The 13,482-nt window shown below is 35.6% G+C and overlaps 1 protein-coding gene across 6 annotated transcripts in view; it reads right to left on the bottom strand.

Annotated features, from left to right (window-relative positions):
* Nucleotides 1–13,482, bottom strand: part of SCYL2 (SCY1 like pseudokinase 2) — a 68,861-nt gene that overhangs the window by 16,198 nt on the left and 39,181 nt on the right. For 5 of the 6 annotated variants that reach the window (XM_032298829.1, XM_032298840.1, XM_032298862.1 and 2 more), the window contains 7 exons: nt 13,161–13,382; nt 12,256–12,372; nt 11,189–11,314; nt 10,062–10,238; nt 8,141–8,152; nt 7,908–8,030; nt 1,697–1,810 (listed from right to left, as the gene is read on the bottom strand). In XM_032298829.1, the coding sequence (XP_032154720.1) occupies nt 1,697–1,810; nt 7,908–8,030; nt 8,141–8,152; nt 10,062–10,238; nt 11,189–11,314; nt 12,256–12,372; nt 13,161–13,382 (891 nt within the window). The remainder of the gene's footprint in view (nt 1–1,696; nt 1,811–7,907; nt 8,031–8,140; nt 8,153–10,061; nt 10,239–11,188; nt 11,315–12,255; nt 12,373–13,160; nt 13,383–13,482) is intronic. The other variant, XM_032298869.1, reaches the window with a different exon arrangement.

Raw genomic sequence — 13,482 nt, 5'->3', positions numbered from 1 at the left:
CACTGGGCAGCAATTCAGATCATTTAAGTATCCATGCTTTTCTCATTTCTACATATCCCTGCATATATTTATAATGGAACTCAGAACAGGTACCTTTGTTTTGCTTTGGTTTTGGTTTCAAATTTTTTTGAGGTGAGGGGTCTTGCTCCATCACCCAAGCTGGAAGGCAGTGACACAACCACAGTTCACTGCAGCCTTGACCTCTTGGTCTCAAGTGATCCTCCGGCCATGCCACCACACCCAGCTAAATTTTTTTATTTTTAGTAAAGACGAGGTCTGGCTGTGTTGCTCAGGCTGGTCTGGAACTCATTAGCTTGAGATCCTCCCACCTCAGCCTCCCAAGGTGTTGAGATTAAAGGTGTGAGCCACCATGCCTGGTCTACAATATGTACTTTGAGAAAATGTGTGTTAAAATAAATTTATGCTGCCATAAAATAAGGTATATAGTATGATTATAGGATCTTTTAAAGTGCATTTTGAAAACTGAATTTTAAGCTGTATATTTACTACCACCTATTTTGAAAATTCAATCTTAAAACTGAGAATTTCAAAGAAAACAGCTACTTCTAATGATAGTGAAGAGACTCGGGCACAGTGACTTTTCAAAGTCACAGGGGTAGTTAGTAACAAAGTGAGAATAAGAACTCAAGCTTCTTGATTTCATGTCATTTCATGCTTGTTTGTTTGGTAATAATGATTTTTTTTAACGTACTTTGGTGTTGCATTTTCCATTTCAAAGCCTTTTGACCAAGAAACATGACCTAAAATAGATTCAATGGCTATAAAATAAAATCATATCATTCAAATTGCTTTTGCCTATAATTTTATTAAGGTAATGTTTATTTTTATTTAAATTCACATTCTCCACCAGATAAAGACAGATGGGATCTCCAGAGAGCTAGCTTTACAAAATGCAAATTTAATAACATGCCCATTATCTAACATCAATATAAAGAACTGGTCAGGCAAAAGAAGAAAATTTCTCCCTCTTTAAAGCTGCTATTTTGAAAACAGCATTCAATATTACTTCTATAAAGAAATATCAATGTGATAAATTTTACATTTAGTGCTAGAGAAAATGTTGGGGACATTTATTGCTTTCAATATGAGATAATGAAAACTTCATTATTAATTCTACCTTCCTTAACTAACAAGTAACTTGAGTGTTCAAATTTTGCATTCAAAGGGGGCAACTACCCCGCTGGCCTACATTTTTTAGTACAACGATTTCTTCTACTTGTATTCGTATTAACTTATTGCTTTATTGTACTCTACTTTTTAAAAAAGTGGGCAAGTCAGAGAGGAACAAGAAATTTAGAGACCAATAACTAAAAATAAAGGCTATTTATAAAAGGAAACTATTCAACAAGTTTTTAAGCTTAGATACCAACTTAAACTCTCATAGTATTTTAAAACTAACAATAAAATAAATTGAGTTATAGCAGAAAAGGATTAAGAAAAAAATAATCACCCAACTTTTCTCCTGAAGCACTCAAAGTAAAGGGACAGCAAGTAAGGTTAGGAATGCAATATTATAAATCATGTATCAAAACCATAGCTTATTTTTACAGTACTATAAGTTATGTACAGCCAAGATGAAATATATCAACAATACATAAAGGGGTTATTAAATAATAAGAAAATGATTTAAAGCACCAAGTGAAAGAAAAACAAAAATTAATATGCCATTACTTACAGCAAGGGAAGATGTTTGTAGACAGGCATTTTTAATTCTTGGTATCAAAGCATTTTTCATGGATGGGTAGTCTATAAGATTTGCAAAGGTTGGAATGATGTTTAAACAGAGCTCCTATCAAGAAAATAAACTGAATAAATATTAGGGAAAGACTCTCTTATCTCTTCTCAGATATTACAAAGTTTTGCATTTGCATGGCTAAATTGTCATACAGTCTGAAATAAATTTTCACATGTATTATTTTGTCCTTTCAACAACTCTTTGAAAAATGAATGAATCGTTATAATTACTTTTCAGTTTTACAGATGAGGAAAAAAGCTCAGAAGACATTACTCAAAGTCATACTAGGTCATAATAACTAGTGCATGGTATCTAAACTCCCTGATCTTATTTCTAATCTTTTTCGCTGATAACACAAGTCCTCATTATGTTTAAATAACAAGGACACCTAAATTTTGCTATCTTTCACAAAAGAAAATCAAGTATGAAATTATGTAAAAATACTCGTGACTCTCTTAGCTATATATCCATATGATAAAATACAAATACTTTTAAAAAAAAAAAACATATTTAAAAGAGTGTTTAATTTTAATTTTTTTTTTTCTTGAGACAGGATCTTGCTCTGTCACCCAGGCTGGGGTGCAGCAGTGACGAAATCATAGCTCACTGCAGCATCAACCTCCCAAGCATTCACGATCCTCTGGCCTCAGCCTCCTGAGTAGCTGGGACTATAGGTACATGCCACCATGCCCAGCTAATTTTTTTTCTGTTTTTTTGGAGACGGAGTTTCACTCTTGTTGCCCAGGCTGGAGTGTAGTGACACAACCTTGGCTCACTGCAACCTCTGCCTCCTGGGCTTACGCAATTCTCCTGCCTCAGCCTCCCAAATAGCTGGGATTACAGGCACGTGCCATCACACCCAGCTAATTTTTTGTATTTTTAGTAGAGACTGGGTTTCACCAGGTTGGCCAGGCTGGTCTCGAAACCCTGACCTCAGATGATCCACCTGCCTTGGCCCATGCGCAGCTAATTTTTAAATTTTTTGTAGAGACAAGGTCTCACTACATTTCCCAGGCTAGTCTTGAATTCCTGAGCTTAAGCAATTCTCTCACCTCAGCCTCGCAAACTGCTAAGATTACAGGAATGAACCACTGAGTCTGGCCTTAAAAGGGTGTTTAATCCTTTTGAGAAGAAAATTGAAGATAGAGTATTATATAATCTCAATTAAAAATTTTTTTTCTTGTTTTTTTTTTTTTTATTTTGGAAAGTCTTGCTCTGTCACCCAGGCTGGAGTGCAGTGGCAAATTCACAGCTCACTGTAGCCTCCTGGGCTCAGGTGATCCTCCTCTCCAATTCAGCCCCCCAAGTAGCTGGCACTAAAGGCACGTACCACATGCCTGGTTAATTTTATCATCTTTTATTTTTGGTAGAGACAGGGTCTCACTATGTTGCCTAGGCAGGTCTCAAACTCCTGAGTTCAAGGGATCCTCCCACCTCGGTCTTTCAAAGTGCTGAAATTACAGGTGTGAGCTACTGTGCCCAATCCCAATTTTTAAAATGTGTAGGTACCTGTGTCTATCTACAGGCTTAGGAAAAAAGACTAGACTAGATGAAAATGGTCATCTGTGAGAGCAAATTGTAATTTTTTTTTGGTATTTATAAGTACTTCCAAATTCTGAAACTTAAAGCAAGCATAACTCAGAAGTGGGGGGAAACAAATTTAAAACATTCTTATTAACTAATGTGGTGCCATAGAAGAAATGAAAACTGGTAATTCTGGGAATAATTGGGGAAAACAAAGGGATAATTGGGAGCTAGGAAGAAGAAATGGCTTGGGAACTAACTGACTAAAGTACACACATCTTGGGCACCTTATGAGAGATGATCCTTGTAGTAAAGCATAGGAGAAGTAATCACTGAGGAAAATGGAAGCACAAAGGTGAATGAGCAGGATGCTACTGAAAATACCAGACAAACTTCAAGACATTCATTTATAGTTTGCAGATAGAAATAAATTAACTACTAAGAATCTGTTATCAAAACACTGGGATATACTTCATTTGCTTTAACTTATTCTTAGGTTTCCAAAGGCAAATCTAAGAGAGTTAATTATTTATATCTACTCAGAACTATTAATAATTAAGTGGGTGATAAAATTTAAAAATGAGCGAGGCATGGAGGTGTGTGTGCCTGTAGTCACTGCTACTAGAGAGGCTGAGGGAGGATCAGTTGAGCCTGGAAGAGCATGGGAAGTCAAGGCCGCAGTGAACTAAGATTGCACCACTGCACACAATCCTGGGCAACAGTGAAGGCCTATCTCAAAAATAAATAAATAAATAATAAAAATAATAAAGGACCACAGATGGGAGAAGAGAATGGCTAAGGGTTAGCAGTCAGCGGGATACTATCTTCCTGTAAGGAGTTTCCTTACAGAAGATCAGCCTTTAAGACAGAGAGACAGAGACAGACTTACGGTAAAGGGCCCCCTAACACCTGTATTACGAAAAAGCAACTGGAAAAGTATCATGCTATCTAATCAAACTCAGACAAGCAGGTTATGAAGAGGCAAATTTAATTCTGTCTAAATCACGTAGGGGAGAGCTCTATCCCGAAGAGGAGACAGGATGAGAAACATTTTTTTTTTTTTTTGAGATGGAGTCTCGCTCTGTTGCCCAGGCTGGAGTGCAGTGGCATGATCTGAGCTCACTGAAACCTCTGCCTCCCAGGTTCAAGAATTCTCCCTGCCTCAGCCTCTTGAGTAGCTGGGATTATAGGTGCCCACCACCACACATCGCTGATTTTTGTATTTTTTAAGTAGAGACAGGGTTTCAACACGTTAGCCAGGTTGGTCTTCAACTCCGGATCTCAGGTGATCCACCCACCTTGGCCTCCCAAAGCCTTGAGATTACACATGTGAGACATTGGACCCAGACCAGGATGAGAAACTTATTAACAGCTGGATGAGGAACTTAATAACAGGAGATTGAAAAATACAAAATCAAACCTCAACAAGTCTAATTAGCAAATTCTCAGAAACTTCTGCTTATTTTACACTTTCTCTCTAATGGGCGGTGGGTGGGGGTGATGAACATAACTTTGATATTGATTTAAAAGGTAAATTAATTTTCAAAAATTGTGTCTGACATACATGTTTAAATGCCTCTTTTTAAGAATCCTGCCTTTTGCAAACCATATTCTACCTTTCCAAATGTTTTCAGAACAATCTCTAGCCTCTTAAATATTTCTAATCAAACTTAACTTTAAAAACTTCAATTTAAAACTGAATTTCAGATGTTACCTTCTAGCCTACTATTTGCAAGAACCCTGAAGAAAAGATTTCTTTTTTATTTTTACAGATGTGGGTTATTTATTTATTTATTTATTTTAGGAAGAAAGAGAGAAAGAAAGAAAGAGAAATAAAGAAAAAAAGAAAAAGAAAAAAAAAGAATGAAGGAAAGAAGAAAGAGGAAGAGGGAGAGGGAACAGGGGTGTTGCTTTATTGCCCGGGCTAGAATGCAGTCTAAATGGGTATGCCTGTAATTGTGTTTAATAATAGAGACATTAAAAAAAAAAATGAGGGAAGAAAATAATTAACAAGCAGCCAACCAATATTTCATTTAAACCTGTAAATAGGTGTGATGTAGTACTGATAAGACTGTATATTTTGTGTATTTAAAGTGAAGAGTTCTATAAATGTTAATTAAGTCTACTTGTTCCGGATCTGAGTTCAAGTCCTGAATATCGATGTTAACTTTCTGTCTCATTGATCTGTCAAATATTAATGTTGAAGTCTCCCACTATTATTGTGTGGGAGTCCAAGTCTCTTTATAAGTCTTATATATAAGGGTATTCCTGTATTGGGTGCGTATATATTTAGGATCTTTAGCTCTTCTTGTTATATTGATCCTTTTATCATTATGTAATATCCTTCTTTGCTTCTTTTGATCTTTGTTGCTTTGAAGTCTATTTTATCAGCAAAAATTGCAACTCTTAGTTTCTGTTTATTTATTTTTGCTCTCCATTTGGTTGGTAAATTTTTCTTTATCGCTTTGAGTCTTTGTGTATCCTTGCATGTGAAATGGATCTGGATGTAGCATACCAATGGGTCTTGGCTTTTTTTTGCCTGTCTGTGTCTTTGGATTGGGGAATTTAGTCGATTTAAATTTAGAATTAATAACAATATATGTGAGTTTGATACTGTCATTTAATGTTAGCTGGCTGTTTTGCCCATTAGTTGATGCAATTTCTTAATTATGTTGATGTTTTTTATTTTTTATTTATAAGATTTCTTATTTCTTGTTTTCTCTAGGATTATCCCAATTGTTTATATTTGTTTTATCAACCAAGCAGTGCTAATTTCATGATTAAACTTTACACTGAATGATACCAGACATGCTGGTTTCCCCAGCCTGGCCAACATGGTAAAACCCATCTCTACTAAAAATACAAAAAAATTAGACCTGGTCGCCCATGGCTGTAATCCCCGGTACCTGGGAGGCTGAGGCATGAGAATTGCTTGAACCTGGGAGGTGGAGGTTGCAGTGAGCCAAGATTACGCTACTGCACTCCAGCCTGGGTGACGGAGTGAGACTATCTGAAAAAAAGAAAAAAAAAAGGAAAAAGAAATGCTGGTTTCCAAAAGTTAGCAAAGTTACAAAAGTCGCTTATTGGCCAAACTAACTATAAAGAAAATGGATTTCATATCACTTAATCTTTCCCTCCTTCTTCTTTAATATCACTAAATATAAAACAAGCTTGGCTCCACGGGGCCTGTGAAAATGTTTCGTGAAACTGTAATTCACAATTTCTTTAGAAATGACTAAGAAATAGAGGGAGACACACCTTCCCCACTCATCCATGTCATTTGGACAAAGGCAGCATACCCTCACCTTTAAGAAGGCAAATCTAATTATAAGGAAAAAAATGTTAACATCAACCTCACAGGCTTGAACGAACAAAATAACTTAGAAGACAAAGAATGAATTAAGTCCAAAAAGTGACTTTAAATATGTAGTATCAGGTTCATATTAAGAAAAAAAGCTTTAGAGTAAATAACTTAAAAAAAAAAAAAATCCTATGTTTCATTAAAATTTCTATACTGGCAACAGAGACTATAAACTTTTACTATGAACCATTGCGTAGTGAGATGTTCTTAACATAAGCATGTGTTTTCAAAGTGAAAAAACTAAATTACATTTTTAATAGTGATCCAGAATTTCTTTCACACAACTCTTAGAACCAAAATTTTAATCACAAAGACTACATAACTAACAGTTAGGCAAAGTATACAGTGTTTTAAGATTACCTTTGTGAAACAGAAGTATTACTATACATGCATTAAGAATGGTTACACTTAAAAAAAAAAAAAAGAATGGTTACACTAAACTACTGTCTGCTTTTCCAACTACCTGCTATACAAATTAGCTTCATTGCAGAAGAAATAGCCTCTCTACATAGAAAACTGAATTATCCAAGCATGAAGGAAAATCATGAGTATGGGAAAATACCTACTTAATGTTTTCATAAGGAAAAGGCACATGTGGCTGGGCATGGTGGCTCACGCTTGTAATCCCAGCACTTTGGGAGGCTGAGGCGGGAGGATCACCTGAGGTCAGGAGCTCGAGACCAGTCTGGCCAACATGGCGAAAGCCTGTTTCTACTAAAACTACAAAAATTAGCCAAGCGTGGTGGTAAGTGCCTGTAGTTCCAGCTACTAGGGAGGCTGAGGCAGGAGAACTGCTTGAACCCAGGAGGTGGAGAGATTTTGTCACTACATTCCAGCCTGGGCAACAGAGCAAGACTCAGTTTCAAGAAAAAAGGAAATGGCATAGAAAGAGAAAAGAAAATTTCTTCGGAATTTTTGTTCATAATTATCGGTTTAGAAAGAAGCAGAAAGAAGAAGACATACAATAATACAAACTACAATATATCAAATCTTCTTTCATAATAGTACATTTCTGATACATATAAACAAATCTACTTCATGATACAGGCATTATGTACATAGACTGATGACTTTTTTCACTTACAATACACTGATTCTTTAAATCAAGAGTGAATATATTTTAGTTATTGTACATCAATAATGTAACTCAATAAATATATTTACTATTATGTATTTTATGACTTAAATCCAAAATGTACTTTACACCTCTTCTTCTGATTTGAGATTCAAAATCATCATTAAAGAAAAACAAATCAAATACTGTACCTGGATCTGAATGGAAGGAGCTTCTAGTGCTCTGTAAACCATAGGTAGAACACTGTTCTTTATTTCATCAGGAGGGGTTTTGGTTAGTAGCAAATCCATTTTTTGTAGGAAAATTAACAAAATCTGTTTAGAAAAGGGAAACAATGTATTGGAACCTGGAATCTTTAAGAGATTCAGTATATGCCAAATGTAAAGCTTCTTCAAAATAATAACTCATATATTGTGACACTCACCATGTTGCTAGCCTGAAGGCGTGGAAGACAAAAACATACAAATCAAGTCTCTTACATTTCTAGAGGCACAATATTTAACATCTGCTCTTAGTTTAAATGTTAATTAAATAAAGACTAATCTCCTAACTCTCACATATCTACAGTAATCTATTACTTGCCCACATGTACCAACTATTGGGAAGCTACAAGGTGAAAAAACCCAGTAAAGTGAGATGTCCCAAAGAAGTAAATTCCATCACTTGGCTTCTATGAAGCTCAAGAGAAAAAGAGAAAGTATAGAATTGAGGAGGAGTGTAAGAAAAAATTCTAGAAGCCAGGTGCAGTGGCATACACCTGCAGTTCCAGCTATTTGGGAGGCTGAGACAGGCGAATTGCTTAAGCTCAAGAGTTGAGTCCAGCCAAGGCAACATAGCAAGACCCTATCTCTTACATATATTTTTTAATTTTAGAAAACAATGTTTTTAAGTTGTCCCTGATCATTCTTCCACATACCTAAATTATAAGGAACATACTGCCCCTTCTATTTATGCCGAAATTAGTTTTGCCAAGACTCAGGTGAGAAGAATTTTTTTTTTTTTTGAGACAGGGTCTCACTCTGTCACCTAGGCTGGAGCACAGTGGCACAAACATAGCTAACTGCAGCCTTGAACTCCCTAAGCTCAGGTGATACTCCCACCTCAGCCTCCTGAGTAGCTGGGACCATAGGCAGGCACCTGGCTTGTTTTGTGTTTGTTTGTAGAGACAGGGTTTTACCACGTTGCCCAGGCTGGTCTTGAATTGAACTCCTGGGCTGAAGCGATCTGCCTGCTTTGGCACACCAAAGTATTGGGATTGTAAGCGTGAGCCACTGCACCTGGCCCAAAGGTATTTTTAACTGGACAACTAAGAGAAAAAAGAAGGAGGGCAAGTAAGAATTCAGATTATAGGTTCCTTAGGATACTATCTTGACTGATGCATAGCTTAGGGAACAGTGGCTCCACCACCTTTCCCTCATGACACCTTGACCATTTGGGGGAAGCCTCCTTCAAAGGCTACAGCTCCCTCACTTGTTCTTTCCCTAATCCACAGAAACTCTCGCCTTACCACCACATACTTCCTTCTGTTCCCCTCCTTTCAAGGGAAGGACTACAAAGAATCATAAAACCATTAAATCAGATAGTTGATATATAACTAATAAGCTATTACTATACAGTGGTAGAAACATGTAATTTTATCTGCTATGTGCCAGAAAATTTCATTTAATTTCAACAATCCTTTTCAATGTAGCAACGAGGGAACAGAAGCTTTAAGATGGTAACGGCGCAAGTCATACTTCAAGTAAGGAGATAAAGAAGCCCCAATTCAACCCAGGTGTGTGACCTTACTGCTCTTAAATCCAAATTACCGTGAATTTAGCAAATATACATTGTATACATGAGAGACTTCTTACTTTTTCACTTACAATACACACACACATTATTTCCATGGTGCTGTAAGCATTTTCCTATTCTAGTTGGAAGGGGTTATTAGCAATAAAATAGAAACAACTGGCAAAAAACACCTACATATTAAAGACTTAAACAACTAAACAATAAAAAATACTTCAAGAAAAACAAGTATTTCTTTTCCTAAACATGTAACTTTCTACAGAGTATATATATAGTACATAAAGATTGGTATAACACATGCAAAATTTCACTGCAGTTTATTTTCTGAGATAGTAACTTATAGAGAGTTGTAGACATTTAACTGCAAAGTTCAATCATAATTTTAAAAATAGTTCACTTCAAACATATAAAACAGCTTTCTGACTAATGGACAAGAAAGTCTCATATATTTACCTCAGTTTTTTTTAAACTCATATATTCATTCCTTTTGTTTTCAGTGACAGTCATCATCATGAATAACAGTAGATAAATACACAAAAATATCTATAACATACCTGGATTGGCTCCTGTTGCTTAAACACAGGGCCAAGTTCAGGTAGAATTAATTTGACATATTCTTCTTTGGTGCATTCCTCAGCAATCAGTAGAACATTGGGCAAAACAAAAGGTACCATGTCAGGGTTTACAAATTCTGAAGTCAAACAAGGCAAAATTCTCTGCACAATGACACGCTGAAAAGTGAAAATGTTTTTTTAATTAAAAAATGAACATTTTTTCAGGTCTTTAGTATTAATTAACACTAAAGTCTAAAACCTCCAATTCCTTTAGGTTAAGGTGACCATACAATTTATGGTTGAAACTGGCATATTTTGAGAGTGAAATAGGATGCTATTGCTAATTATGCCAAGACAAATAGCATAAACTGGAAAGGTCATGTGTAAAAGGGGATACACAGTCACCCTGCCTGTAGGAAACCTTCCCTAATTAGTCTTCACTGGTGTGTTTGTTTCTCCTCTTAATTCCTTCATTGCTTATGATCATACCACATAACGTACACACTATCACGTATTATTAACTGTTTCACATGTTAACCCTATCTACACTTACTATAAGGGCCTGAGATCAGGGACAATATTTTATGCTTCCTCTTTACTCTCCATAGCATCTAAGTAAAGGCTCAGACAAACAGTAGGTAACCAACAAACGTCTGATTAGATTAAACACTGGAAATGTTTTTACAACCAGGAATTACTAGTATTCCAACCAGTGCCTCTTCAGCATTCATCAACATTTTAAAAACTATATTAGACTTATGATTTAATAAGTCAGAGAAGGAGTAGTTAACGGAATCGGAAAGGCTAACATTAACAGAAGTATCCCTGTAACTGCTGGTGAGACAGTGAATTCCACATGATAGCTTATAGGCTCTTCTAATGACCTTTCATGTCCAACTGCTGTCTTTGCCTAGCTAGTACCCTTCTAAATTTTTATTCTATTTATTTTTGGACCATGCAAAAAAAAGATCCACTGAACTTTTGGCTTCAGTTGGCAGCATTTTATAGTCATTTATGTACCTCAGGCAAAGTTATATTATTTCCTTGGGAAAGTTATTGTAGTAAGTTAAAATAAACTTTAACTTCTAACCCTGATTATTAATAATAAGAAACTATCAACAACAAACCTTGGGCAGTTTCGGTAGAACCTTTGGCAGTCCTTTGAAAAACTGTGATTTCTGAAGATTATCTCTTTGGAATAAGGTATCAAAATATTGCAGTGTTACTGCACCAACATCATCAAAGAAGGGAATCTAAAAAAAAAAAGGAAATATAGCATTTTGATAAATGTTAAGTTGAAAGTACTTCTCATATCTAAAACTGTCACAATATGGTAAAAAAAAAATTTAGAAACATTTAGCAAAATGCTGAAGATCACATTAATATAAATTTGAATTATAAAACTCTGAATAAGAAAACCAATTATTTTTCAAGCTCAAATCTTTGGACTCTGTACCCGTGAGCTGGCTGGGTAAAAACTTTCTTTTACATAAGTCTAAAATACTGAAAGATTAAATAAAATAACTTGAAGGCATAAAAATACCAGTTATTAGTTAAAAACCATGGTTGGCCAGGCACAGTGGCTCATACCTATAATCCCAGCACCTTGGGAAGCTGAGGTGGGCAGATCACCTGAGGTCAGGAGTTGGAGATCAGCCCGGCCAACACAGTGAAACCATCTCTACTAAAAATACAAAAATTATCTGGGTGTGGCAGCTGGTGCCTGTAATCCCAACTACTTGGGAGGCTCAGGCATGAGAATTGCCTAAACCCGGGACGCAGATGTTGCAGTGAGCTGAGATCACACCATTGCAGTCCAGGCTGGGAGACAGAGCAAAACTCCGTCTAAAAACAAAACAAAATTAAATCCATGGTTATATGAGTGAAATAGAGGACTATGAATTCTCTGGGAGTCTAGAACATATGTATGCTTAATTGTGATGGTTAGCACTCTATTTGAAATCTTAATTTTCTATCAGAGCAATTATGTATGTAAATTATTTAGCTGTGTAAAATTAAGCAAAGTTGAATATTTAATACATTCAAGAATATAGATGTTATGTGAGGCTACATCTGACTATTGCTTTAAAAGAAATTAATCTCAGATCAGGGATCTCTGGGGGGAAAAAAAAACAACCTACTTTAACTCATTTTTTTGTCTCTCCACCTTAGGCAAAAATCCACATGTACTCACCTTTGTCATTTGATCTGCATCTGGTCTTACAGTTGGAGTTACATTTAACAGTAGCTTTACATGTTCACGAACTTCCTCTGGTATATTTGTAAGTGAACTAGATCCTAAACGACTCAACTATTGAAAAGAGTGATAACATTAAATGTGAGTATAAAATATTTAAAAAGATATATACACTTACATTATTAAGTCTATTTAAGAAAGCATTTAAGAATTTACTCAATATTTTACTACAAATATACTGACTAAATTTTAAACAAATTGTTAATTCTACTGTTGCAAAACAAAACACTTTTTTGGTATCCTTAATACCCAAAATTGTTTCTATTCCTTCAGTAACATGTTCCAGTATTTATATTTACTCAAATGCCATGATTAAAGTTCTAGGAACAAACTTTAACTAGTCCTCTTTATTAATTTGAAAAAAAAAATTTTTTTTGAGACAGGGTCTCACCCTGTCACCCTAGGCTGGCATGTAGTGGCACAATCACAGCTCACTGCAGCTTCAACCTCCCAGGCTCAAGTGATCCTCCCATCTCAGCATTCCAAGAGGCTGAGACTATAGGGAGGTGCCACCAAGCCCAATTAATTTTTTATATACTTTTTTTGTACAAATGGAGTTTAGCCATGGTACCCAGGCTGGTCTTGAACCCCTGGACTCAAGAGATCCACCCGCCTTGGGTCTCCCCAAGTGCTGGGATTACAGGTGTGAACCACTGTACCTGGCCTAGTCTGCGTTACCTGTAATTTTATTAAAATAAAATATAATAAATTAAACTGATTTTATGCAAACTTAAAGTGAGATACTCATCATTTAGAGAATTTTCTGAACACATTTTAGAAAAAAATTCAATTATATGTTTAATAAATTTTTTAATGCAAGCAAATTATTTATAGGCAAATACCTGATCCAACTGCCTACTGAAACTCTTGTAAATATCTTGCTTGTTGACTTCAAATATAGGTTTCCCTTTATTAAATACAGCATACATAACAGTTCCTAAAGAATACATATCACTGGCTGTTTCACAGCTCACAGAAAGTATGTATTCAGGAGCCAAATATTCAGGATTTGGAAGACACAATGAAGGTAAGTTTGGGTCCCACTCTTTACAAAGAAATTTAGGCTGTAGTAAGAAAAGGAATTGCATGGGTTACTTCAAATCAAGCAAATCACTATCAAGAGTACCAATCTATCTTTAAATTTCTAATCAGTCATGCAAGCAA

This window comes from Sapajus apella, unplaced genomic scaffold (assembly GCF_009761245.1).
Source record: "Sapajus apella isolate SASKATOON/1434 unplaced genomic scaffold, GSC_monkey_1.0 scaffold2, whole genome shotgun sequence".
Classification (NCBI taxonomy): Eukaryota; Metazoa; Chordata; class Mammalia; order Primates; family Cebidae; genus Sapajus; species Sapajus apella.
This window is presented reverse-complemented; position numbering and strand designations above follow the sequence as displayed.